This window comes from Bubalus bubalis, chromosome X (genome assembly GCF_019923935.1).
Source record: "Bubalus bubalis isolate 160015118507 breed Murrah chromosome X, NDDB_SH_1, whole genome shotgun sequence".
In the NCBI taxonomy this organism is placed as follows: Eukaryota; Metazoa; Chordata; class Mammalia; order Artiodactyla; family Bovidae; genus Bubalus; species Bubalus bubalis.
This window is the reverse complement of record NC_059181.1, coordinates 95,961,136-95,989,124: the sequence shown is the minus strand read 5'-3', so window position 1 is coordinate 95,989,124 and position 27,989 is coordinate 95,961,136. Positions and strand designations below refer to the sequence as shown.

At 38.7% G+C, this 27,989-nt stretch overlaps 1 protein-coding gene across 1 annotated transcript; it reads right to left on the bottom strand.

Annotated features, from left to right (window-relative positions):
* Window positions 1–16,247: 16,247 nt before the first annotated feature.
* On the bottom strand, window positions 16,248–17,705 carry LOC102414874 (E3 ubiquitin-protein ligase SIAH1-like). Its single transcript, XM_006053793.4, has one exon. The coding sequence runs from the start codon at window positions 17,399–17,401 to the stop codon at window positions 16,523–16,525; it is 879 nt and encodes a 292-aa protein (XP_006053855.3). The 5' UTR covers window positions 17,402–17,705; the 3' UTR covers window positions 16,248–16,522.
* Window positions 17,706–27,989: the final 10,284 nt, after the last annotated feature.

Here is a 27,989-nt window from a genome sequence, read left to right as displayed (position 1 = left end):
ATGGGGAGAGGGCAGAAGAGGGTGAGATGTATGGAGAGAGTAAGATGGAAACTTACATTGCCATATATAAAATAGATAGCCAATGAGAATTTGTTGTATGTCTCAGGAAATTCAAACAAGGGCTCTGGATCAACCTAGAGCAGTGGGATGGGGAGGGAGGTGGGAGTGAGGTTCAAAAGGGAAGGGATAGATGCATATCCATGGCTGATTCATGTTGAGGTTTGACAAAAAACAACAAAATTCTGGAAAGCAATTATCCTTTAATTAAAAATTAAATAACTTTTGAAAAGGCTTAGTAAAGAGAAAAAAATAAAAATAAAAACAAATAGGAAAAATCTTCTTCACTAACCTCATGTCTATCCCCAGATACTCTCTCTTGTCTTTCCAATTTCTCAGCCAAATGTTTCAGAAAATATGTTGCAGCTGTCTTTACTCAGAAATTTGGAAAGCGTTTTTTTTGTGTGCATGCATTTTTTTTGCACACCTCCCTCTTCCTCAAACTCATATCTAATTGATCAGAAAGTATTACTCATTTTACCTTCTAAATAAAGTTGATTCCATTTACTTCTTTTCATTTCTATTATTTTAGTTCATACCATTGCTCTGTCTTGCCTGGACCACTGCAAACCTAAATCCTAACAGTTCTCCCTTCCTCTACAGTTCCTCTCTTTCAAATTCTTTTTACTAACAGAAACCAGAACAACCTTTTAATTGCAAACCTTATTATGTCAACTCTGTCCGCTGCCCTCAGACAGATACCTATAATAAACCCCTTCAATGACTTCCCACTGCTTTTCAGACAAAAAAAAACAAATTCTTAGCTGCATGATCTGTATAAGCCCACCTCTCTTCACCTTTCTTACCATGTTCCCCCTTATTCTCTATACCATAGACACACTTTTTTTTTTTAATTCTATGAATAAGCCATTTTTCTTCCTGTCCCAGATCTTTGCAAATGCCCTCTCCTTCACCCAGAACCCTAATCATCACGGTATCCTCAATCTGCTATGTCTAGTTGATTTATACATATCCATTACATTTTAGTTCATGTCATTTCCACAGAGAAACCTTCCAGGTCACAACCCCTTTATTTCATGTATACTCATACATAACACTTTCCCTTGTCAGAGCAGCAATTTAGAATTTATTTACATGACTGAGTTATTAATATCTGTCTCCCTCACAAGATTGCAAGCTCCATGAGAATAAGGATAACATTCTTGCTTACAATTGCATCTACAACATCTAACACAGTGCCAGGCTAAAAGTAGGCATTCAGTAAAAATGTCTGTTGACTAAAAGGGCAAATGGAGGCCAACAAGGATTATACCCCCATCACTGAAACTGTTCTTAAAGGTGCTAATAACTTTGTTACTAAACAGATGTTTTAAAATTCTTATTTCACTTGGTTGCTCTGCAGCATATGAGAATTTTTTTTTTTAAACAGGTGCTCCCTGAGAAGTTTTCTCCCTTTGTTTTTCAAGACAATCAATGTCTTGGACTTCTAGGTTTATTCATTTTCAGGGCCTTTGTCTAGTTCCTCTTCCTCTGCTAATTACGTCAACATTCATGGTCATCAGGATTCTTTTATTTATCCTTTTCACTACTAATTTATACTCTCTCACTGGATAATATCATCTGCTCTCATTGCTGTAATTAACTTGTCTGTTCTGAAAACTCTCAAACCTATATCTTCAACCCAAATCTCTTCACTAACCATTGGCCCTGTGTACCTGGTGGCCAACTATACAAATTTAGGTGGCTATCTTACACGCACCTTAAATAGAACATGTCTAAAATTGATTGCTTTGCCTTCCATGCTCAATTTTGCTCTTTGGTGTTTTCCATTTCAACAAATGATGCTGTCATCCACCAAGCTTATTAAGTTAGAAACCTGGTAGTCATATATGATTTCTCCATTTTGTCTTCTAACACATCAAGTCAGTGTCCATGCTCTGCTGGATCTATCTGCTGAATTCCCTATTAATCTCATCCATTTTTCTCCATCTCCACTATCACTACAGTTGTTCAGGGCACCAAGATTCTTGCCTAGAGTATTAAACAAGCATATTACTGTTCTCCCTGACTCCAGTTTTACACTACTTAATTAATTCATTCATTGTTCTTCTTCTTTTATTTTTTTTATTTTTTTATAGTGGACTTTATTATTATTATTATTTTTACTTTACAGTATTGTATTGGTTTTGCCATACATCAACATGCATCTGCCACGGGTGTACACGTGTTCCCCATCCTAAGCCCCCCTCCCACCTCCCTCCCCATACTATCCCTCTGGGTCATCCCAGTGCACCAGCCCCAAGCTTCCTGTATCCTGCATCGAACCTGAACTGGCGATTCGTTTCTTATATGATATTATACATGTTTTAATGCCATTCTCCCAAATCATCCCCCCTCCCTCTCCCACAGAGTCCAAAAGACTGTTTATACATCTGTGTCTCTTTTGCTGTCTCACATACAGGGTTGTCATTACCATCTTTCTAAATTCCATATATATGCATTAGTATACTGTATTGGTGTTTTTCTTTTTTCTTTCTGGCTTACTTCACTCTGTTTTTTTTTATTTATTTTTTAAATTTATTATTATTATTTTTTTTACTTTACAATATTGTATTGGTTTTGCCATACATCAACATTATTTTTGGTAGAGTCACTATCATTCAATATTGCATTTTATCATGCTATTCCTTTAATAGAAATATTTTTTCATTGGTCATAGGATAAAGCCATAGCTCCTTTGGAGAATTTATAAAGTCTTTTCTTTTTCTTGAGCTTCCTGTCTTGCCTTAATCTATAGATATTTGATCTTCCAGCCATGCTAAGCCGCCTTACTGTCTGCTAACATGTCATGCATCCTCTTACCTCAAGGTTTTCACACAAAATCCTCTCTTTGTCTCACTGCAGTACCCTCGACCAACACTTCACCCAGCTAAATCCTATGCATTGTTCATATCTAACTTCAAATCATTTCTTCTAGAGAGCTTTCCCTGACTGCCATCACATTCCAGATTATGTACTGTTCTCCCATGCTCCTGTAACTTGCTATATTTCTCCTGTATTGGCACTTATTATACTTAACTGTTGGAGAAGGCAATGGCAACCCTCTCCAGTATCTTGCCTGGAAAATCCCATGGATGGAGAAGCCTGGTAGGCTTCAGTCCATGGGGTCGCAAAGAGTCAGACACGACTGAGCGACTTTACTTTCACTTTTCACTTTCATGCATTGGAGAAGGAAATGGCAACCCATTCCAGTGTTCTTGCCTGGAGAATCCCAGGGATGGTGGAGCCTGGTGGGCTGCCATCTATGGGGTCGCACAGAGTTGGACACGACTGAAGCGACTTAGCAGCAGCAGCAGCAGCAGCATACTTAACTGTAATCTTACCTATTTTCTCATTATTTTCTCCAGTATATTGTAAGCTCCATGATGACAGGGATTATGACTCTTAATAACTTTTACATCCTCATCTCCCTAACACAGTCCAAAGCACAATTCAGGTTTATAATATATATTGAGAGACTAAATAAATTGTCCCAATGTAATACCTTTTGAAACTATGTTTTAGAATAGTGAAGGAGATTAGGATTACATTGATAAATTTTATACATATTATTATCATTTGTTATTAATACATCCATTTCTTAGATAACAAGACTTAAAGACCAGGTTTGCACAGGTTCTATTATAGAATTATATTCATTTACGTAGTTAAATGCTTTGTTATTTTTCACAAGAGACTTATAATTTGGGAACATTAATTCCCTCATCTTCAAAGCTAAGATCATTGAAATGGATAATCCCTAATGTTCCATGTGATCTATGATTATATGAAATTGCAGGTATGTTGATACTACTCAAAAGCAGTTAAAACTATAAAATCAGCAACACTGAGTATTTCCTTGTATTATAACTGAGTTTTTTGGTAAGGAGGAGGAGGGGTTTGATTATTCTGATAAGCTAAGAGTGTTCTACTGAAAAATTCTCCTAGTAGTCTAATCTGACAGCATACAGAATGGCCAAAAAAAGCCTAGTCAGGTGATATTGTAAGTCAGAGTTATGCACCAGAAACCACAGGTGCTGAGAAGCAACTTTAATGAAGAGAATGCAGTAGGACACAAATTTAGCAGCCATGGAACTAAATAATGCAATGATAGCTAAAGTGGAGAATGATGAATGATGTCAAAGTGGTAAAAATCAAGAGACCAGGTATTGCTGTACAGCTGTGGCTCCTGGTTAAAAATGGCTGGCTGCTTCCAGAAGCCACTGAGGCATGGGAAGTACAAAACTTCCCTCACTGAAACAATGTATAAGCTGCCCAAACCTCCTCCTCATTAGTCAGGCTTGTTGGCCTTTGACCTCGCACAGTCTTTGTGACATTGTTACCAATGATACTTCCGAAACATCTGCTCTCAAGCTGTCCATGGCAGACAGCAAATCTAATGGCACCAAAAAGGAATGACAGGAGACCCATTAACATGTAGTGAGGGTGGGAAACAACACAATAACCATGATTAGGGACCACCAAATCTGTTAGCATTTCTATACCTAGCTGACTTACTAGCACACAATTGGAAAGATTCTTTTGCGTTCATAATGTCATTAATAAGTCAAAGAACAAATTAAATTATTGCCGAACACTAAGTGTATGATGTTACCTATAAGTCAAAATAAGGGTGGTGCAATTTGATCCTTTTTATTTGTGCAGGATAGACTGCAGATTTAGATAAACTGCTATTTTAGCATAATATTCATTTATTCATTCACTCATTTTTTCACTCATTCACTTGTTTAATCTACTGAACAAATATTTAAGTTCCTACTCTTCTAGATCTTTCCCATTCAATTGTTTTCCTCTATTTCTTTGCAATGATCACTTAGGAAAGCTTTCTTTTTTTTAATTTAAATTTATTTATTTTAATTAGAGGCTAATTACTTTACAATATTGTATTGGTTTTGCCATACATAAACATGAATCCACCATGGGTGTACATGTGTTCCCTATCCTGAATCCCCCTCACAACTCCCTCCCCGTACCATCCCTCTGGGTCATCCCAGTATACCAGTCCCGAGCATCCTGTATCATGCATCGAACCTAGACTGGAGATTAGTTTCTTATATGATATTATACATGTTTCAATGCCATTCTCCCAAATCATCCCACCCTCTCCCTCTCCCACAGAGTCCAAAAGACTGTTCTATACATCTGTGTCTCTTTTGCTGTCTCGCATACAGGGTTATCATTACCATCTTTCTAAATTCCATATATATGCGTTAGTATACTGTATTAGTGTTTCTCTTTCTGGCTTACTTCACTCTGTATAATAGGCTCCAGTTTCAACCACCTCATTAGAACTGATTCAAATGTATTCTTTTTAATGGCTGAGTAATACTCCATTGTGTATATATACTACAGCTTTCTTATCCATTCATCTGCTGATGGACATCTAGGTTGCTTCCATGTCCTGGCTATTATAAACAGTGCTGCAATGAACATTGGGGTACACGTGTCTCTTTCGATTCTGGTTTCCTTGGTGTGTATGCCCAGCAGTGGATTTCTAGGTCATATGGCAGTTGTATTTCCAGTTTTTAAAGGAATCTCCACACTGTTCTCCAGAGTGGTGGTATTAGTTTGCATTCCCACCAACAGTGTAAGAGGGTTGCCTTTTCTCCACATCCTCTCCAGCATTTATTGCTTGTAGACTTTTGGATCACAGTCATTCTGACTGGCGTGAAATGGTACCTCATTGTGGTTTTGATTTGCATTTCTCTGATAATGAGTGATGTTGAGCATCTTTTCATATGTTTGTTAGCCATATGTATGTCTTCTTTGGAGAAATTTCTATTTAGTTCTTTGGCTCATTTTTTGATTGGGTCGTTTATTTTTCAGGAATTGAGCTACAGGAGTTGCTTGTATATTTTTGAGATTAGTTGTTTGTCAGTTGCTTCATTTGCTATTATTTTCTCCCATTCTGAAGGCTGTCTTTTCACCTTGCTTATAGTTTCCTTTGTTGTGCAGAAGCTTTTAAGTTTAATTAGGTCCCATTTGTTTATTTTTGCTTTTATTTCCAGTATTCTGGGAGGTGGGTCATAGAGGATCCTGCTGTGATTTATGTCGGAGAGTGTTTTGCCTATGTTCTCCTCTAGGAGTTCTATAGTTTCTGGTCTTACATTTAGATCTTTAATCCATTTTGAGTTTATTTTTGTGTATGGTGTTAGAAAGTGTTCTAGTTTCATTCTTTTACAAGTGGTTGACCAGATTTCCCAGCACCACTTGTTAAAGAGATTGTCTTTTCTCCATTGTATATTCTTGCCTCCTTTGTCAAAGATAAGGTGTCCATAGGTGTGTGGATTTATCTCTGGGCTTTCTATTTTGTTCCACTGATCTATATTTCTGTCTTTGTGCCAGTACCATACTGTCTTGATGACCGTGGCTTTGTAGTTGAGCCTGAAGTCAGGCAGGTGGATTCCTCCAGTTCCATTCTTCTTTCTCAAGATTGCTTTGGCTATTCGAGGTTTTTTGTATTTCCATACAAATTGTGAAATTATTTGTTCTAGTTCTGTGAAAAATACCGTTGGTATCTTGATAGGGATTGCATTGATCTATAGATTGCTTTGGGTAGTATACTCATTTTCACAATATTGATTCTTCCGATCCATGAACATGGTATATTTCTCCATCTATTAGTGTCCTCTTTGATTTCTTTCACCAGTGTTTTATAGTTTTCTATATATAGATCTTTAGTTTCTTTAAGTCAATATATTCCTAAGTATTTTATTCTTTCCGTTACAATGGTGAATGGAATTGTTTCCTTAATTTTTCTTTCTGTTTTCTCATTGTTAGTGTATAGGAATGCAAGGGATTTCTGTGTGTTGATTTTATATCCTGCCACTTTACTATATTCATTGATTAGCTCTAATAATTTTCTGGTGGAGTCTTTAGGGTTTTCTATGTAGAGGATCATGTCATCTGCAAACAGTGAGAGTTTTACTTCTTCTTTTCCAATTTGGATTGCTTTTATTTCTTTTTCTGCTCTGATTGCTGTGGCCAAAACCCAAAACTATGTTGAATAGTAGTGGTGAGAGTGGGCACTCTTGTCTTGTTCCTGACTTTAGAGGAAATGCTTTCACTTTTTCACCATTGAGGATAATGTTTTCTGTGGGTTTGTCATATATAGCTTTTATTTTGTTGAGGTATGTTCCTTCTATTCCTGCTTTCTGGAGAGTTTTTATAACAAATGGATGTTGAATTTTGTCAAAGGCTTTCTCTGAATCTATTGAGATAATCATATGGCTTTTATTTTTCAATTTGTTAATGTGATGTATTACATTGATTGATTTGCAGATATTGGAGAATCCTTGCATCCCTGGGATAAAGCCCACTTGGTCATGGTGTATGATCTTTTAATGTGTTGTTGGATTCTGATTGCTAGAATTTTGTTAAGGATTTTTGCAACTACGTTCATCAGTGATATTGGCCTGTAGTTTTCTTTTTTTGTGGGATCTTTGTCAGGTTTTGGTATTAGGGTGATGGTGGCCTCATAGAATGAGTTTGGAAGTTTACCTTCCTCTGCAATTTTCTGGAAGAGTTTGAGTAGAATAGGTGTTAGCTATTCTCTAAATTTTTGGTAGAATTCAGCTGTGAAGCTGTCTGGACCTGGGCTTTTGTTTGCTGGAAGATTTCTGATTACAGTTTCAATTTCCATGATTGTGATGGGTCTGTTAAGATTTTCTATTTCTTTCTGCTTCAGTTTTGGAAAGTTGTACCTTTCTAAGAATTTTTCCATTTCTTCCACGTTGTCCATTTTATTGGCATATAATTGTTGATAGTAGTCTCTTATGATCCTTTGTATTTCTGTGTTGTCTGCTGTGATCTCTCCATTTTTGTTTCTAATTTTATTGATTTGATTTTTCTCTCTTTGTTTCTTGATGAGTTTGGCTAATGGCTTGTCAATTTTATTTATCCTTTCAAAGAACCAGCTTTTGGCTTTGTTGATTTTTGCTATGGTCCTTTTTGTTTCCTTTGCATTTATTTCTGCCCTAATTTTTAAGATTTTTTTCCCTCTACTAACCCTGGGGTTCTTCATTTCTTCCTTTTCTAGTTGCTTTAGGTGTAGAGTTAGGTTATTTATTTGATTTTTTTCTTGTTTCTTGCGGTATGCCTGTATTGCTATGAACTTTCCCCTTAGCACTGCTTTTACAGTGCCCCACATGTTTTGGGTTGTTGTGTTTTCATTTTCATTCATTTATATGCATATTTTGATTTCTTTTTTGATTTCTTCTGTGATTTGTTGGTTATTCAGCAGTGTGTTGTTCAGCCTCCATATGTTGGAATGTTTAATAGTTTTTCTCCTGTAATTAGCACCTAATCTTACTGCATTGTGGTCAGAAAAGAAGCTTGGAATGATTTCTATTTTTTTGAATTTACCAAGGCTAGATTTATGGCCCAGGATGTGATCTATCCTGGAGAAGGTTCTGTGTGCACTTGAGAAAAAGGTGAAATTCATTGTTTTGGGGTGAAACGTCCTATAGATATCAATTAGGTATAACTGGTCTATTGTATCATTTAAAGTTTGTGTTTCCTTGTTAATTTTCTGTTTAGTTGATCTTAGGAAAGCTTTCTTATCTCTCCTTGCTGTTTTTTAAAGTTCTGCATTCAGATGGATATATCTTTCCTTTATTCCTATGCCATTCACTTCTATTCTTTCCTCAGCTATTTGTAAAGCCTCCTCAGAAAACCATTTTCCTTTTTTGCATTTCTTTTTCTTGGGGATGTTTTTGATTAACACCTCCTGTACAACATTATGAGCCTCTGTCCATAGTTCTTCAGGCACTCTGTCTATCAGATCTAGTCCCTTGAATCTGTTTCTCACTTCTACTGTATAATTGAAAGGGGTTTGATTTAGGTCATATCTGAATGGCCTAGTGGCTTTCTCTACTTTCTTCAATTTAAGCCTGAATTTAGCAATAAGGAGTTCATGATCTGAGCCACAGTCAGCTCCCAGTCTTGTTTTTGCTGACAAGCAAATAGAGCTTCTCCATCTTTGGCTCAAAGAATATAATCAATCTAATTTTGATATTGATCATCTGGTGATGTCCATGTGATGACCATATGGTGATCTCTTCAACAAAATTGGAGGTATCAAGGGAACATTTCATGCAAAGATGGGCACAATAAAGGACAGAAACGACACGAAGCTAACAGAGCAAAAGATATTAAGAGGTGGAAAGAACACACAAAGGAAATATACCAAAAAAGATCTTGATGACCCAGATAACCACAATGGTGTGATTTCTGACCTAGAGCCAGATATCGTGGAGGGCAAAGTCAAGTGGACCTTAAGAAACATCACTGTGAACAAAGCTAATGGAGGTGATGGGATTTCAGCTGAGTTATTTCAAATCCTAAAATATGATGCTATGAAAGTGCTGCACTCAATATGCCAGCAGGTTGGAAACCTCAGCAGTGCCCACGGGACTGGAAAAGGTCAGTTTTCATTCTAATCCCAAAGAAAAGCAATGCCAAAGAATGTTCAAACTACTGCACAATTGCATTCATCTCATGTGCTAGCAAAGTAATGCTCAAAATTCTCCACGCTAGGCTTTATCAGTACGTGAACCCAGAACTTCCAGATGTTCAAGCTGGATTTAGAAAAGACAGAGCAGCCAGATATCAAATTGCCAACATCCCTTGGATCATACAAAAAGCAAAATAATTCCAGAAAAAAACATCTAATTTTGCATCATAGGCTACATGAAAGACTTTGACTGTGTGGATCACAAAATCTGTGGAAAATTCTTAAAGAGATGGGAATACCAGAACCTTACCTGTTTCCTGAGAAATCTGTATGTAGGTCAAGAAGCAACAGGTAGAACCAAACATGGAACAATGGACTGGTTACAAATTGGGAAAGGAGTATGTCAAGCCTGTATATTGCCACACTGCTTATTTGACTTATGTACAGAGTACATCATGTGTCATTCCAAGCTGAATAAAGCACAAGCTGGAATCAAGATTGCTGGGAGAAATATCAATAACCTCAGATATGCAGATGACATATGGCAGAAAGTGAAGAAGAAGTAAAGAGCCTCTTGATGAAGGTGAAAGAGGAGAGTGAAAAAGCTGGCTTAAAACTCAAAATTCAGAAAGAGAAGACCATGGCATCCAGTCCCATCACTTCATGGCAAATAGATGGGGAAACAATAAAAACAGTGAGAGACTTTATTTTCTTGGGCTCCAAAATCACTGTAGATGGTGACTGCAACCATGAAATTAAAAGATGTTTGCTCCTTGGAAGAAAAGCTACGACTGACCTAGACAGCATATTAAAAAGCAGAGACATTACTTTGCTGACAAATATCTGTCTAGTCAAAGCTATGGTTTTCCCAGTAGTCATTTATGGATGTGAGAGTTGGATTCTAAAGAAGGCTGAGCACTGAAGAAGTGATGCTTTTGTTCTGTGGTGTTGGTGAAGACTCTTGAGAGTCCCTTGAACTGCAAGGAGATCAAACCAGTCAATCCTAAAGTAAATCAGTCCTAAATATTCATCGGAAAGACTAATATTGATGCTGAAGCTCCAATACTTAGGCCAGCTGATGTGAAGTACTGGCTCATTGAAAAGACCCTGATGCTGGGTAAGATTGAAGGCTGGAGGAGAAGGGAACAACAGAGGATGAGATGGTTGGATGGCATCACTGACTCGATGGACATGAGTTTGAGCAAGCTCCAGGTGTTTGTGATGGCCATGGAAGCCTGGCGTGTTGCAGTCCATGAGGTTGCAAAGAGTTGGACATTACTGACTGGCTGAACTTGTAAGTACTGAGGATGTAGCAATGAATAAAACAGATCAAGTTCCTTACCTTCATGGAGCTTACATTCAAGTGATATCAGAAAAAGAAAATCATACAAAATATATAATGATAAGTGTTATAAAGAGAGAGAGAAGCAGAGTAGGACTTCCTAGGTGACACAGTGGTAGAGAATCTGACTGCAGTGCAGGAGACAATACAAGAGACTTGGGTTTGATCCATAGGTCAGGAAGATCACCTGGAGAAGGGAATGGCTACCCACTCCAGTACTCTTGCCTAGGAAATCCATGGACAGAGGAGCCTGACAGGCTATGGTCCATGGGTCTCAAGAATTGGACATGACTTAGTGACTAAAGCACCACAAAAGCAAGAAATGAGAGTTGGGACAGGGGAGAGAGGTCTGCAGTTTTAAACAGGAAAACAGGGAAAGCTCCTCTAATAAGTTGACAGGACTAGAGAAGAGATAAGGAAGAGAAATTTGTGGGGGAAGACTTTCTGAGGCAAGGTGAATGGTAATGAAAAGGCCCTGAGGTAGAAGTGAGCCTCCAGATGAGAATGATAGCAGGGAGGCCAGTATGAGCGAGGGAAAATGAAACAGGATTTCATTTTATCTATAATAAAATTATTTTTGTTATCTACCTTGTAGTCTTTCTAGCTGAGAATGGTTTGTAAAAGATAACATTCTTTCTTCCAGATGCTTTTTGGCAAAGATAAGTGTGTTCCAGGATGCTGTTAAGGATGAACATTACTGAAGAGGAAAGTTCCCATCTGCAGATGCAAGATAAATTACAGGGTGCTCGGAGCTGGTGCACTGGGATGACCTAGAGGGATGGAATGGGGAGGGACGTGGGAGGGGGGTTCAGGATGGGGAACACATGTACACCCCTGGCAGATTCGTGTCAATGTATGGCAAAACCAATACAATATTGTAAAGTAAATAAATAAAACTGAGATTAAATATATTACCATTAATGAGACCATGTGTGAGCAAATTTCTTAAGTTTGGAGAGATTACATCAGTGAATGTAGAGTTATCACAGTTTCTTTTTTTCTTTCTCCTTGCTTCTGATGGAGATTTGAAAGAATCAATCTGGAACTATGGGGAATTGATCTCAGCAGTAGACTGGCACAGAAGGCCTCTCACAGGAAGATTTTTTTAGGATGACAACCTTTTTTGAGAAAAGAAGCTGTGTTTTTGTTCCCCAGAATGAAGACATCTGGAGCAGACCATATGTGTAGGGAATGGGGGAGTGGGAAATGAAGGCAGTAAGAGCAGGGAGTGGTGAAACACATTGATGTAGGTTATGGGCAATGTGGAAGAAAGATGATGTTTCTATGGTGACCCATAGACTGCAACCATTCATGTCTTCCCTTCCTCAAACTTATGTATGTATATGTATGCTGCTGCTGCTGCTGCTGCTAAGTCGTTTCAGTTGTGTCCGACTGTGTGCGACCCCATAGATGGCAGCCCACCAGGTTCCCCCGTCCCTGGGATTCTCCAGGCAAGAACACTAGAGTGGGTTGCCATTTCCTTATCCAATGCAGGAAAGTGAAAAGTGAAAGTGAAGTTGCTCAGTCGTGTCCGACTCTTAGCGACCCTATGGACTGCAGCGCACCAGGCTCTTCTGTCCACAGGATTTTCCAGGTGAGAGTACTGGAGTGCGGTGCCATTGCCTTCTCTGTTCCCCCTAGAGGTTAGCTATTTAAATTGCATATTGAATATCATAGATGATTCTTCTCTATTTTTGCATTAAAGATAGTTTGTCCAGTATTCTAGCTTTGTTCATGTATTCATTATTATTGCTTTAACTTGTTAAATGCAGTTGATATTGTTGAACACATATATTCCTAAGACAATTTATGGCTTAAATGTTCAACTCATTTTTTAATATAGCAATAGTTTCAAAAACATCAAAATTTAATATACACATCTTTATTTGTATATAATTATCAATTTTTTTCATTTAATTTTTTAGAGACTATACTACAGAACTCCTAAAAGGGCTAAAACAAATAAAACATTATTTCTAAAAGTAAGGCTTGCAAAATTAATAATTAACATGACAAGGTTGTTAAATGTTTGACATCCTTAACAATGTAAGGCATAGAGCTAGCCCAGAAGACCATTAAGTAAATTTGATCTATATTATGGAGAAGAGTAGATCCTCGTTTCCTTAGGTAGATGCAGTAAACTAAGAAATCTTACTCTTAAAAAAAATTACTGGAGTATAGTTGATTCACAATGTTGTGTTAATTTCTGCTGCACAGCAAAGTGATTCAGTTATATTTTGTCATATTCTTTTACTTTATGGTTTATCACAGGATATTAAATATAGCTCACTGTGCTATACAGTAAGAACTTGTTGTTTATCAAATCTTTATTATAGAGTTTAGGTACTAATTTTAGAAAAGCTAACAACTCACTAACAACTTTGAACTTGTTCAGAGTTAAAAACGATGACACACCCACACGCTCTCTCAATACCTTTCAATAACCTGCCTGTTTCAACACTTGGTAGCTTCAGATCAGATTACTAGCTTTTACCTTTCTTTTTCACTTTTAGCAAGGTAATTGGAAAGGTGAAATTGATAGAAAGTTATACAATTCAGTGGTATTAATATTCCTGCATTACCTGTAGGAGTCATAGTCCGACTTGTTTTTCTCATAGACATTTGGTTATAAATCCAAATGAATATCTTTTAATCAGTCCTGGAAGAGAAATATCTCATCACAACCTGTTAAGAGATATTTGTGAAAAATGTAATGAAATGTTTAAGGTAGAAGGAAGAGACGTACAATACCAAGATTCTCATGAAAATGTATTTAGTCTATTGATGAACTCAAATTCCAAGTCTGAGTTTTGAAACAAAATTTCCATGGCATTTTAGCTAATCTGCAATGAAAGAAAGTGAAAGTGAAAGTTGCTCAGGACTGTCTGACTCTTGTGATTCTCCAGGCCAGAATATTGGAGTGGGTAGTTGTTCCCTTCTCCAGGGGATCTACAGTCTGTGGAATTCTGCAGGCCAGAATCCTAGAGTGCATAGCCTTTCCATTCTCCAGGGGATCTTCCCAACCAGGGATCAAACTGAGATCTCCCACTTTGCAGCCTGATTCTTTACCAGCTGAGCCACAAAGAAAGCCCAAGAATACAGAAGTAGGTATCCAATCCCTTCTCCCACAATTTGTGACCACATGGACGATACAGTCCATGGAATTCACCAGGCCAGAATACTGGAGTGGGTAGCCTTTCCCTTCTCCAGTGTATCTAAAATCCATGGAATTCTCCAGGCCAGAATACTGGAGTGGGTAGCCTTTCCCTTCTCCTGGGAATCTTCCCAACCCAGGGATTGAACCCAGATCTCCCACATTCCAGGCAGATTCTTTACCAGCTAAGCCACAGGGAAAGCCCGAAAATATTGGAGTGGGTAGTCTCTTCATTCTCTCACTCTTTGTGATCACATGGAGTACACAATCCATGGAATTCTCCAGGCCAGAATACTGGAATGAGTAGCCTTTCCCTTCTCCTGGGGATCTTCCCAACCCAGGGATCGAACCTAGGTCACCCACATTGCAGGCGGATTCTTTACCAGCTGAGCCACAAAGGAAGCCCGAGAATACTGGAGTGGGTAGTCTATCCCTTCTCCCAATCTGTGTGACCACATGGACTATAAAGTCCATGGAATTCTCCAGGCAAGAATACTGGAGTTGGTATCCTTTCCCTTCTCCAGGGGATCTTCCCAACCCAGGGATTGAACCCAGATCTCCCACATTGCAGGCAGATCCTTTACCAGCTGAGCCACAAGGGAAGTCTACGAATGCTGGAGTGGATAGCCTATCCCTTCTCTCACTCTTTGCAACCCCATGGACTATACAGTCCATGAAATTCACTTGGACAGAATACTGGAGTGAGTAGCCAATTCCTTTTCCAGGAGATCTACAGTCCATAGAATTCTCCTGGCCAGAATACTGGAGTGCATATCCTTTGCCTTCTCCATGGGATCTTCCCAATCCAGGAATCCAACCCAGATCTCCCACATTGCAAGCAGATTCTTTACCAGCTGAGCCACAAGGGAAGCCCAATTATACTGGAATGGGTAGCCTATCCCTTCTCCCACTCTTTCGACCACATGGACTCTAAGTCCATGGAATTCTCCAGGCTAGAATACTGCAGTGGGTACCCATTCCCTTCTCCAGGCGATCTACAGTCCTTGTAATTCTCCAGGCCAGAATACTGGAGTGGGTAAGCCTTTCCCTTCTGCAGGGCATCTTCCCAACACGGGCTCAAACCCAAACTTCCCACATTGCAGGCAGATTCTTTACCAGCTGAGCCACAAGGGAAGCCCAAGAATACTGGAGTGGGTAGCCTATCGTTCCTCCCACTCTTTCTGACCACAAGGACCATACAGTGCATGGAATTCTCCAGGCCAGAATACTGCAATGGGTACCCGTTCAAACCCAGATGTCCCACATTGCAGGTGGATTCTTTACTAGCTAAGCCCCAAGGGAAGCCCAAGAATACTGGAGTGGGTAGCCTATCCCTTATCCCACTCTTTGTGACCACATTGACTATACATTCCATGGACTTGTCCAGGCCAGAATACTGGAGTGGGTAGCCGTTCCTTCTCCAGGTATCTTCCCAACCCAGATATCAAACCCAGATCTCCCACATTGCAAGCCAATTATTTACCAGCTGAGCCACAAGGGAAGCCCAAGAATACTGGAGTGGGTAGTCTGTCTCTTTTCCCAATCTGTGAGACCACATGGACTATTCAATCCATGGAATTCTCCAGGCCAGAATACTGGAGTGGGTAGACTTTCCCTTCTCCAGGGATTCTTCCCAACCCCAGGATCGAACCCAAATCTCCCACACTGCAGGCAATTCTTTAGCTGCTGAGCCCCAAGGGAAGCCCAAGAATACTGGAGTGGGTAGCCTATCCCTTCTCCAGCGGATCTTTCCCCCACCCAGCAATCGAACCAGGCTCTCCTGCATTGCAGCCAGATTCTTTACCAATGGAGCTATTAGGAAAGCCCCTTACGTGAACAGCTTTTTTTGCTCTACACCAAATACAAAATGCTCTCATTTCCAAATCCCTGAAAAACTCTTTGTGGTGACATCAAATAAATAAGAATCTTTTTAGTTTCTTTTACAGAAAAGAAAGTCAAATTTATTTAATTAAAAACTAGGAAAAAAAACTAGGATTAAAAATTAGCAAATACAGAAACACACACTCAAACATACACACACAAGTGCATTATGTATTGACTCACAGAGGGGAAATGCAGTGGTCCAAGACCCCTCAATATGGCTTGTCAGTTATAGGAGAAGAAATCCAAGTATGCGCGTGCACACACACACAGCGCAGGCACACAAAAAGGTACACTCAACAGTACACTCAATCTACTGTAAACAAAAATTCAGAATTAGTTTTCAAAGCTTCCTTTTTTAAATTCAAAAGATGCCCATCTCGGGTGTAAACATACATATATTTTTTCAGTGGTTTACTGTTGACATATTTTAAATATATTAGTGTTATTACATGCAACTATTTCCTGTATTTAACACCCTTTCGTTTTATCTTAAAGTCTCTAGCTTCAACCTACCAAAAGTTTCTGGTTGGTAGGAAGACAGGTGCCTTATTCTCTGTGAAATTGAATGTACTGGTTTTAAACACAAGTCACAAAATGTTTGATCAGCATTTCAACACATGGAAATAGTTACATTGATGCTTAAATTGCCATCTTCTGCGAAACGTTCCGCAACTCCAGGGTCGAAGACTAGGCAGTCACTGTTCATAAAGGCTGTTGCAATTCCCTCACGAATAGATAGAGGCGTGGCTTCCCAAATCAATCGCCGCCTATTACCATTTAGCTCAAGTTGATAAGTAAAACGTTCAGCTTGTTCGCGTGTTCCTATCAGCTGGACAACGGCAAAGAATTTCTGGTGACCATCGTAGCTTTCCAGTTTCTCCAAGAATAGTATGAAGTTAAACCCAAAACAGGACTGTATCATCACCCAGTCAAGGGCACCAGCCAGATTAATGTTGACTGCAAGGAAAACTACAACTTCTCCCTGCAGGGTTATAATGGAGTCATTATAGTGCTGCATCAGATGCGGCACTACCGCATCCATGGAGCCTTGCCACCCACAGGAAATACCAGGGCAAGGACAACGACAGGGCCTAAACTCACAGTGTTCTTCATGGTCTGCTTTTTCTGTGGGTGGCATAGTTACTTCACATCCAGAAGAGGCGTATTTACAAGGAAAACGTACTGAATTGGCCAGTTTCTCCATAGCCAAGTTGCGAATGGATGTCAGCGGGCCCCGGCAAGTTGGACAACTTGTGAGCTTTGGGCGACAGTTGCCACAAACAAGATGGCCACTCTGACACTGTATAATTGGAGGTAACACATAGTCAAAGCAGACCGGACACTCAAAAAGACTCGCCAAGTCACTGTTGGACACAGTGGTGTCAGTCAAGACAGGCGCCGAGGAGGCCGCACCGTCTGAGTTTCCAGTAGGTGACGCTCTTTCGGTTTGACGACTCATTTCTGTGGGGGAAGAGCGCGCCTCGGCCATCGGACCTTGCTCAAACACGCTCCGTCGTCGTCGTCGTCGTCGCCGCCACCAACGCCCGCCACCACGGGCACAGCCACTGCCACTGCCTCTGCCTCATGCCAGTACCGACGGGACACTCTGGCTCGCCGCCGCCATTAGAGAGTGCGCCCAGCAACGGTCGCCGCGGATCCCCACTGTCCGCCGCCGGCGTTCCGCGCGTTCTCAAACTCGCGCGCGCTCCCGCTAAATATCTCACACTATGGCGGCCACCGCGGGGAGGCTCGGCCCCGCGCGCCTGTGGCCCGCAGGGGGCCAACAAGAATCTTTTTAAAGGAATAGGTCATTGTTACAGTCTCAGCATTCCTTGCCCAGAGCTATTTTGCATGGTGGGTCATAAGTTTTAGTCCTAGTAACTATTTTGGGAGCTCACCTACAATCTGGTGACATGGAAAAAGTATGAAATTAGAACTGCAATAGGAATAATCCAGAGTTTAAAAGATTAAATTAGTACTTAGCTACTTTTCATGTATAAAGGTGCTTTTCAAGCACTAATTAATCCGCTTAAAATCTCTGTGAGCATGGCTGGACTAGGAGAAAATCAGAGTTTTGAAGAGAGAAAAGTGAAAAGTTTATTTATTTTTATTTTTTTATTTTTTTAATTTTAATTTTGCTTTTAAACTTTACATAGAAAAGTGAAAAGTTTCTAGTGGAGCTGTATTTTTCCATAACTCATCTCCAGGCAGACTCTCCTAAATAGGTGTCAATTAAATTCTGCTTATCTGAACAGTCAGGCTGTTCAGTAGATTAAAAAAAAATTTTAGTTTTGCCTGAAACCCTTAGGAATAACCTAAAGTCTTAACCCACAGCGAAACAAAATCTCAGAATTGAGAAATCAAGGAAGCCCAGAACTATCCTGGATATTTGTACATATTCAGAGTCAGTGATGGACTATTATAAAACCAAATACACTGGTTTTAACTAGATTGGACATATTGCTAAGAAAATAACCAGTTACATCACCATGTCTGATTCTGTGCAGGTCAATAATTCATTTCTGACTATGGCAGTTTCATCAAACTTTTGGGGTGAAGAAATCCATGTGGGTGTCACTGACTGCTACTGGCAGGCCTGAGGCGTTAACAAGAGCGAAGACCAAATTGAAGGGAAGAAGTGGTTGTGGTAGAAGATCACCAACAAATTCATAAGATGTCAGCCATAATTTCAACCAATGGCCCAGAGAGTAGGGAGAAAAATCTGTTAAAACAATGGGATGAGTAAGAACAAATATAAGGAACAGGTCATGCTGGAAGTACAGGAAGAATTGGAATAGCAGATTTGTGTGGGAATCATGTCAGAAGCCAGGATATTGCAAGTAGATTTAATCTATTAATATGACCTACCCAAAACTCAACCCGAGAAACATGTCAAATTCACGTGGGACATTGTGGCATAGAGCAACAGTACAGCTACCCCCACACACAGCACTTACACACACACGCACACACTTCTAGCCCCACAGGCCTGTTCTATATTTTTCCATTTCAGTATCACTTTCTAACATGCTTCACAATTAACTTAACCATGTTCTCTCTCTCACTCCCTACCAAATGGAAGGTACTGAGGTAGACAGGTTTGTATGTTTTGTTTATTGATGTATGCATATACAACAGTGTCTGGAATATGATAGGCTCTCAGTAACTATTTGCTGACTAAGTGATTTTAAGAAATGAGTATGGGAACTCATTCCAGAGTGCCTTAGTGACGGGTCAAAACACCCTGAGCTCAATATGATGCATTATTTATCAACTGCTATTTCTATAGTCATGTGGACTCTACTTTTAAGTATAGGTTCTTGGGACCTCCCTGGCAGTCAAGTGGTTAAGACTCCTAGCTTCCCCTGCAGGGGGCACAGGGTTCGATCTCTGGTGGGGAAACTTTCTGCATGCTGCCCTGGCATGGCCAAAAGAGGAAACAAAAAAGTACAAGTTCTCTCTGCTGCTTTTTAGACAAATAGAATGGAGACCCATCAAAGTGAGTTGAGGAAAGGGGAGAGCAACAGGAAAGGGGTTCAGAGGATACTGAAGGGTGAGGGGATGATCAATTCTGTAGGGCCCTGTTGTCCATTGTAAGGATTTTGGCTTTGAGTCCAAGCGAGGTGGGATGCCACTGGAAAGTTTTGAGGAGTAGAGTGACTTGATCTGACATATATTTGAACAGAATCTCTTGAGATGCTGTGTGAAAAATAAGCTAGAGGGGTAAAAAGGCCAAAGCTGGAAGACCATTGAAGAGACTACTGCAATAATCCAAAACACAGATGATGATGGCTTGGAATTGAGTGGTAGCACCAGAGGTTTTTTGAACTGGTCAGATTGAGGGTATCTTTTGAAGGTATAGCCAATGGGATTCCTTGATGGATTGGATATGGTGTTTAATAGAAGGAGAATGAATCAAGGAAGATGATAGTGTTTTGCCCTGAGCAAATGGAAGAATGGAAATATCACTTTATTGAGACAAGAAAAACTTGGTTGTTGAATGATTGAGGTTGTTTAAAAAAATACCTTGGGGATTTTAATGCATTTTCAGATCATGTTTCTTCCTTCAGTGAGGCAGGATGGTAGTGGTGCTGGATACTAATCATTTCACTGTCGATTGTGTAAGTCAGCAAAGCTGTGAGTAGGGTTTTGAGGGGTTGATTTTTGTTTTTACTCTTGAGATTAAATATGATCCAGTACAAAGAATATTCAGAATATCTGTCAAGGAAGGAATAGATTTTATTATAGCAGATTAATGAGCACATTAAGATAAGACCATTTAGTGTTTTACTATGAAATTCACCAAAAGAAATGAAGTAGTTTTGGTGTCTATTGGTCATCTTAAATTCATTGATACCAGTAAACTGTAAATTAAATATATGTATGCATACAAAGTGGAAACCACTACCAAAAACAAGATCAGAGCAACAAGAAGCCACACTATATTAAACTGAAAATGCTACACACACATAACTCTGAAGTTACACTACTTTCTGCAAGTGAAATCTTAAGGAGTATGTCACTGATTTCACTTTTGTGGAAAATCTGTACAAACTCGGTATGGATAATAATATGGCATTTGTTAAGAAAAAAAAAAATTAGAGACACACTCATCTCCTTTGATCCAGAACTCCACTTCTACTAATTTCTCCTGAGGTGATATTAAGAACATGCACAAAGATTTACATCCCAGAGTGTTTCTCAGGGCTTTTGTTATAATAAAAATTGGAGACCATTTAAACAGCTAAATCTAGAGTGTTTGAATAAATGATGCACATTCATTCAGTGGAATACTATACAGCCAATTCAAAGAATATTGTCAAAGTGCACATATTAGTACACAAAAACCTGCCTGACATATTGAGTGAAAAAAACAAGTTAGAAAACAAAATTACATATGACCCCATTTGAAGACTTCTGCAGGTAATCTATTTTTGAACAGAAAAATTCTGCAAGTGTACACTGCAAAATGGTAACTGGTTATCACTGGTGGGATTATAGAAGTTTCTATGATTATCTCTATTTACTAAAATAAATCTGTACTACATTTACAATAAAAATATACAAATGCATGGAACAACAGTGCTTACATTAGACAGAGATATTTCATGCTTTAGAAAGATACACAAGTCTTATTTTCCGTGGAGACACACCCTTGTTCATGCATCACAGGGTAAACCTTTAACAGCATATTATTACTGGCACTCCCTGGCTACAGTATTTCTGATTGCTGCTGCTGCTGCTGCTAAGTCGCTTCAGTCATGTCCGACTCTGTGCGACCCTGTAGATGGCAGCCCACCAGGCTCCCCCATCCCTAGGATTCTCCAGGTAAGAACACTGGAGTGGGTTGCCATTTCCTTCTCCGACGCATGAAAGTGAAAGTGAAGTCATTCAGTCGTGTCTGACTCTTAGAGACCCCATGGACTGCAGCCTACCAGGCTCCTCCATCCATGGGGTTTTCCAGGCAAGAGTACTAGAGTGGGTTGCCACTGCCTTCTCCGATGTATATGTATATGCATGTATTTTTCCTTTCAATTTTATTGAGATATAACTGATATATAGCACTCTACAAGTTTAAGGTATAGAGCAAAACGATTTGACTTACACACATGATGAAATGACTTTAACAGTTGGCTTAGTGAACATGCATCATTGCATATAGATAAAGACTAAAAGACAAAGAAAAAAGATTGTTTCCTTGTGATAAGAACTCTTAGGATTACTCTCTTAACAACTTTAAAATGTAGCATACAGCAATGTTAATTCTATTAACCATGTTGCACACTACATCCCTCGTACTTATTTATCTTACAACTAGAAGTTTGTACCTTTTGACTACCTTCATCCAATAACCCTTCCCCTTACCCCTCACCTCTAGTAACCTAACCTTCTATCTTCCTCAAATTTATTGACGATTGTGGGAAACCAAAGTCAGTGATAGTCTCTGTGTCCCTTTGTTTCTTCCTCTTTGTTTCTCTGAATTTTTATAGGCAGATAAAAATAATATGATATCTTCATAATAATACTGACCTATTCTTTTTTTTTCTTATTAGAAAAATATATACTGAATGGACTTTCTAACAGAGTGTATAAAAGAATGATCCCCAAGGAAGAACAGCAATAACTGAAAAGGTCAGTCATTTAAAGTTATGTGGACAAAATTTATACTCCATTCAAGCATTTTAACATTAAGATTTTTCTAGTCAATGTTCACTTTTCACATGAACATGAAAATTGCAGTTAGAACCAAGAACAATTTGGGAAACCAAAATTGGTTTTACCTCCCCTACTAAATGCATATTCTAGAATCTCTGCAACCCTCTGCCCCTACTCTCTCCAGCTTGTCTTAGTGCTCCTTCTTGGAAATGGAAAAACATAACACCAAGTGTTCATTTTTCTGAAAATGTATCTTCTTCATTTTAACTGCAAATCATATTTTGAAGGCCTGGTGGATGACGCATCAACAATCAAAGAATTAAGTGTTAGAAAAACATTTTGCGAAGTGTAGGATCAAGTAAAGTGAACACCCAGCAGGCACATTCCTGCCTTTCTGTGTCACAGTTTGCTAATGCTTTATGCAAAATGTGATCCATGTGACTCCCCCACAGTCTGTGTGTGTTTGCAGTAGTACCGCTGGCATTCAGAGATGGGTTATGCATCCTATTTTAGGCACAGGAAAGAATTAACACATTTGTCTTTGAAATACATGAGAAAAGCTATGTATTCTAGTCAACATCTATAAAATTTGTTTTGTTCAACAGTGGCTTTTATTTCAAGTTGCTGATAATGAGGCCAGTTCTTCATTAGTTTCAAACATATGCATCCTTGATGGGATATTTTTTAAGCCCTCTTAATCCATTGTCTTCATCGGATATGAAAGTTCAAGTGATTTGATGGTGGACAAAGATATTTTTAGAATTTGTGGCCATTTCAACATTTTTTATTCAAATAGCTGGTGAAGAGACAAACCAGAAAGGAAAAAAAAATTTATTAGCAAGTCAGCAGTAGCTAAGGAGATATGGAAACATTTGTTATCCAGTTCTTTCATTTTTAGCCTGTTAATTTTCAGGTGATTGTTTCCTATATATGACATTAATTAAAAATTTTTGGTTTACCAAAAATGTTGTGAGCATATTCTTGTAGAAGTACTGGTAAAAAAGGTGAAAAACAATTGACTGGAAACAAACAGTGACATAATACTTGTAAAATGGGAACAAAACCATTTACTTGCATAATTTAATTGGAAATTATATCTGTTTTAACACAGGTTGCTGTGAAAAGTCACAGTAAAGGTCAGACTCATATTTACAATTTTCTTCAGCATTTCCATTTGTATATTTAACAAACCACTCAAATTCAGTATGAATAAAACTGAACAAGTCATCACCTTCCTCAAACTTTGTCCGACTTCAGCACTTTATATATTCAATTATGCAAGCAAGAAACCTGGAAGTCACCCTTGACTCCTCTCTTTTCTCTCATACTCCATAACTAATTAGTCATAAAAGTCCTGCTGAAATATTATACAAAGAGTGATAGATTAATGGTTGCCAGGGAATAAGGAGAGGTGGAGGTGGGAAGGAATGATGGGAGTAAATGGGGCTATATAAAAGGGTCACATGAAGGATCCTTGCACTGATGAAAATGTACTGTATCTTGATTATACCAACATCAATATCTTAATGGTGATTTTGTATTACAGTTCTGCCACATGTTACCTCAGGAAAATTGGAATTTTTCTGTATTACTTCTTACAGTTACATGTGAGTATACAATTATCTTAAAATATTAATACTGTAAAAAGTTTAACCAAAAAAAGAGTCCTATTGATTTTTACACCTAAAACATCTCTCAAATCTTAGTATGCCTGCTTTCTTCATTCTCACTGCTGCAACCTTGGTGCTAGCTACCATGATTCCTCACCTAAACTGTGGAAATTCTCATCTAACTTTATTATCTCTTTCTGCTGCTAAGTCACTACAGTTGTGTCCGACTCTGTGCGACCCCATAGACGGAAGCCCACTAGGCTCCCCCATCCCTGGGATTCTCCAGGCAAGAACAATGGAGTGGGTTGCCATTTCCTTCTCCAATGTGTGAAAGTGAAAAAGGAAAGTGAAGTCGCTCAGTCGTGTCCGACTCTTAGCGACCCCATGGTCTGCAGCCTACCAGGCTCCTTTGTCCATGGGATTTTCCAGGCAAGAGTACTGGAGTGGGGTGCCATTGCCTTCTCCAATTATCTCTTTCTAAGAATAATTTTAAAAAATGCCCTTGGATTCTGCCATTCTCTTTCTTAGGAAAGTGTAATAACTTCCCATTGCTCATAGGACGGAGATTAAAACCCTTCATATGGCCCTTATGTGCCCGTTTCACACCACTTTTCATCCACTCTGAATTGTACTCTGTTCCTCCCTTTCTCAGGACCTTCCTGATGTTCTTCTCTTTGCTTGAAATTCTCTCCCTCTCTTATCTTCTCAGATTCCAGTATAGGGCAGATGCCTCTGTGGTGTACTCTCTAACCACCTCTAGAGTACTGGTCAAAAATATAATTAAATGGTTAATTTTGGTAGTAGTTTTAACTGTGTTTTCCACAAGAGTATAAGTTCCAAGAAAGCCAGTACCATTTGCTTCTTCTTTACTGTCATATTCTCAAGTGCCAATCAAACACCATGTATGTAGAAAATGGCTTAATGCATATTTTTATTGAATGAATATTGAGTCCTTTATAATGAGATGGCATCATTTAATTTACCTTAGGTATTGTGTTTTGCAAATCCCACATTTTTTTCTTTATCTGAAGTGTCTCAATAGTCGATCAGATACAGTTGAGCAAAAGAATATAACCCAAGTGCATCCATTTGAAAAACACAGATATGTATATTTTCTAGTTAATTTTCAAAGTTCTACCTTCATGTTTTTTGAAGACATGACAGATATGGTAACTAAATCAGGGGACAATTTCTTTATTTTGCCTTCCTCTCAAAATACAGGAGATACACACAGGGAAGAACAGGAAAAAGGCATGAAAGGCAGTTGTTTCCATAGTTTTTTGTTTTTGTCCTCAAATCACCCAGATCATATTTAGGGTATGCTGGTCAGGAAGCAACAGTTAGAACTGGACATATCATTGTAAAGCCTCACTTTTCTCTCTTTTTTTATTAGTTCTTTTTTTTAATTTATTTTTATTGAAAGACAGTTGCTTTACAGAATTTTGTTGTTTTCTGTCAAACCTCAACATGAATCAGCCACAGGTATACCTATATCCCCTCCCTTCTGAACCTCCCTCCCATCTCCCTCTCCATCCCACCCATCTAGGTTGATTCAGAGTCCCTGTTTGAGTTTCCTGAGCCATAGAGCAAATTTCTGTTGGATATCTATTTTACATATGGTAATGTAAGTTTCCATGTTACTCTTTCCATACATCTCATCCCCTCCTCCCTTCTCCCCATGTCCATAAGTCTATTCTCTATGTCTGTTTCTCCATTGCTGTCCTGTAGATAAATTCTTCAGAACCATTTTTCTAGATTCTGTATATGTGCATTGCAATACGATATTTATCTCTCTTTCTGACTCACTTCACTCTGCATCCACCTCATCAGAACTGACTCACATGAGTTCCTTTTTGTGGCTGAGTACTGTTCCATTGTGTATATGTACCACAACTTCTTTATTCATTCATCTGTTGATGGGCATCTAGGTTGCTCCCGTATGCTAGCTATTGTAAATAGTACCGCAATGAACAATGGGATACATGTGTCTTTTTCAATTTTGGTTTCCTCAGGGTATATGCCTAGGAGTGGGATTGCTAGGTCATATGGTGGTTTTATTCCTAGTTTTTTAAGGAATCTCCATACCATCTTCCATAGTGGCTGTATTAATTTACATCCCACCAACAGTGCAAGAGTGTTCCCTTTTATTTACACCCTCTCCAGCATTTACTGTTTGTAGACTTTTTGATGATGGCTATTCTGACTGAGGAGAAGGCAATGGCACCCCACTCCAGTACTCTTGCCTAGAAAATCCCATGGATGGAGGAGCCTGGTAGGCTGCAGTCCATGGGGTCGCTAAGAGTCGGACACGACTGAGCAACTTCACTTTTCACTTTCATGCATTGGAGAAGGAAGTGGCAACCCACTCCAGTGTTCTTGCCTGGAGAATCCCAGGGACGGGGAGCCTGGTGGGCTGCTGTCTATGGGGTCGCACAGAGTCAGACACGACTGAAGCGACTTAGCAGCAGCAGCATTCTGACTGATGTGAGGTGATATCTCATTGTGGTTTTGATTTGAATGTCTCTAATAATGCACAATGTTGAGCATCTTTTCATCTGTTTGTTAGCCATTGGTATATCTTCTTTGGAGAAATGTCTGTTTAGGTCTTTTCCCCAGTTTTGGATTGGGTTGTCTGTTTTCCTATTATTGATTTTTATGAGCTGCTTGTATATTTTGGAAATTAATCCTTTGTCAGTTGTTTCATTTGCTATTACTTACTCCCATTCCAAGGGTTGTCTTTTCACCTTGCTTATAGTTTCCTTTGCTGTGCAAAAGCCTTTAAGTTTAATCAGTCCCATTTGTTTACTTTTGTTTTTATTTCTGATACTCTAGGAGGTGGATCATAGAGGATCTTGCTTTGATTTATGTCGAGTGTTCTGCCTATGTTTTCCTCTAAGAATTTTATAGCTTCTGGTCTTACATTTAGATCTTTAGTCCATTTTGAGTTTATCTTTGTGTACAGTGTTAGGAAGTGTTCTAATTTCATTCTTTTACATGTAGCTATCCAGTTTTCCCAGCACCATTTATTGAAGAGGCTGTCTTTGCCCCATTATATATTCTTGCCTCCTTTGTCAAAAATTAGATACCTATAGATGCATGGGTTTATTTCTGGGCTTTTTATCTTGTTCAATTTGTCAATATATCTGTTTTTGTGCCAGTACCATGCTGTCTTGATGACTGTAGCTTTGTAGTATAATCTGAAGTCAGGAAGCTTGATTCCTCCAGGCGGATTCATGTCAATGTATGGCAAAACCACTACAATATTGTAAAGTAATTAGCCTCCAATTAAAATAAATAAATTTATATTAAAAAAAGAGACTGCATTGGCTATTTGGAGTCTTTAGTGTTTCCATATGAATTGTGGATTTTTTTGTTCTGTGAAAAATGCCATTGGCAATTTTATAGGGATTGCATTGAATCTGTAGATTGCATTTGGTAGTATAGTTATTGTCACAATATTGATTCTTTTTACCCAGGAACATGGAATATCTCTCAATCAGTTTATGTTGTCTTTGATTTCTTTCGTGAGTGTCTTATAATTTTCTGTGTACGTTTTTTTTGTCTCTTTAGGTAAATTTATTCCTAGATATTTCATTCTTTTTGTTGTGATGGTGAATGGGATTGGTTCCTTAATTTCTCTAATTTTTCATTGTTAGTATATAGAAATGCAAATGATTTTTGTGTATTGATTTTGTATCCTGCAATTTTGCTAAATTCACTGATTAGTTCTAGTAATTTTCTGATACTATCTTTATGGCTTTCTATGTACAGTATCATGTCATCTACAAACAGTGAGAACTTTGCTTCTTCTTTTCTGATCTGGATTCCTTTCATTTGTTCTTCTTCTCTGATTGCTGTAGCTAGGACTTCTAGAACTATGTTGAATAATAGTGGTGATAGTGGGCACCCTTGTCTCGTTCCTGATCCTAGGGGGAATGCTTTCTGTTTTTCACCATTTAGAATAATGTTTGCTGTAGGCTTATCATATATGGCCTTTACTACGTTGAGATAGATTCCTTCTATGCCCATTTTTTGACAAGGTTTAATCATAAATGGGTGCTGAATTTTTTTCAAAGGCTTTTTCTGCATCTATTGAGATGATCATATGGTTTTTATCTTTCAATTTGTTAATATGGTGTATCACATTGATTGATTTGTATATATTGAAGAATCCTTGCTTCCCTGGAATAACCCAACTTGATCATGGTGTATGAGCTTTTTGATGTGTTGCTCAATTATGTTTGCTAAAATTTTGTTGAGGATTTTTGCATCTATGTTCATCAGTGATACTCGGCTGTAGTTTTTTGTGTG

Coding starts and splice junctions, on each gene's coding strand:
- LOC102414874 (XM_006053793.4), bottom strand. CDS start 17,401: ATGGCCGAGGCGCGCTCTTCCCCCACAGAAATGAGTCGTCAAACCGAA.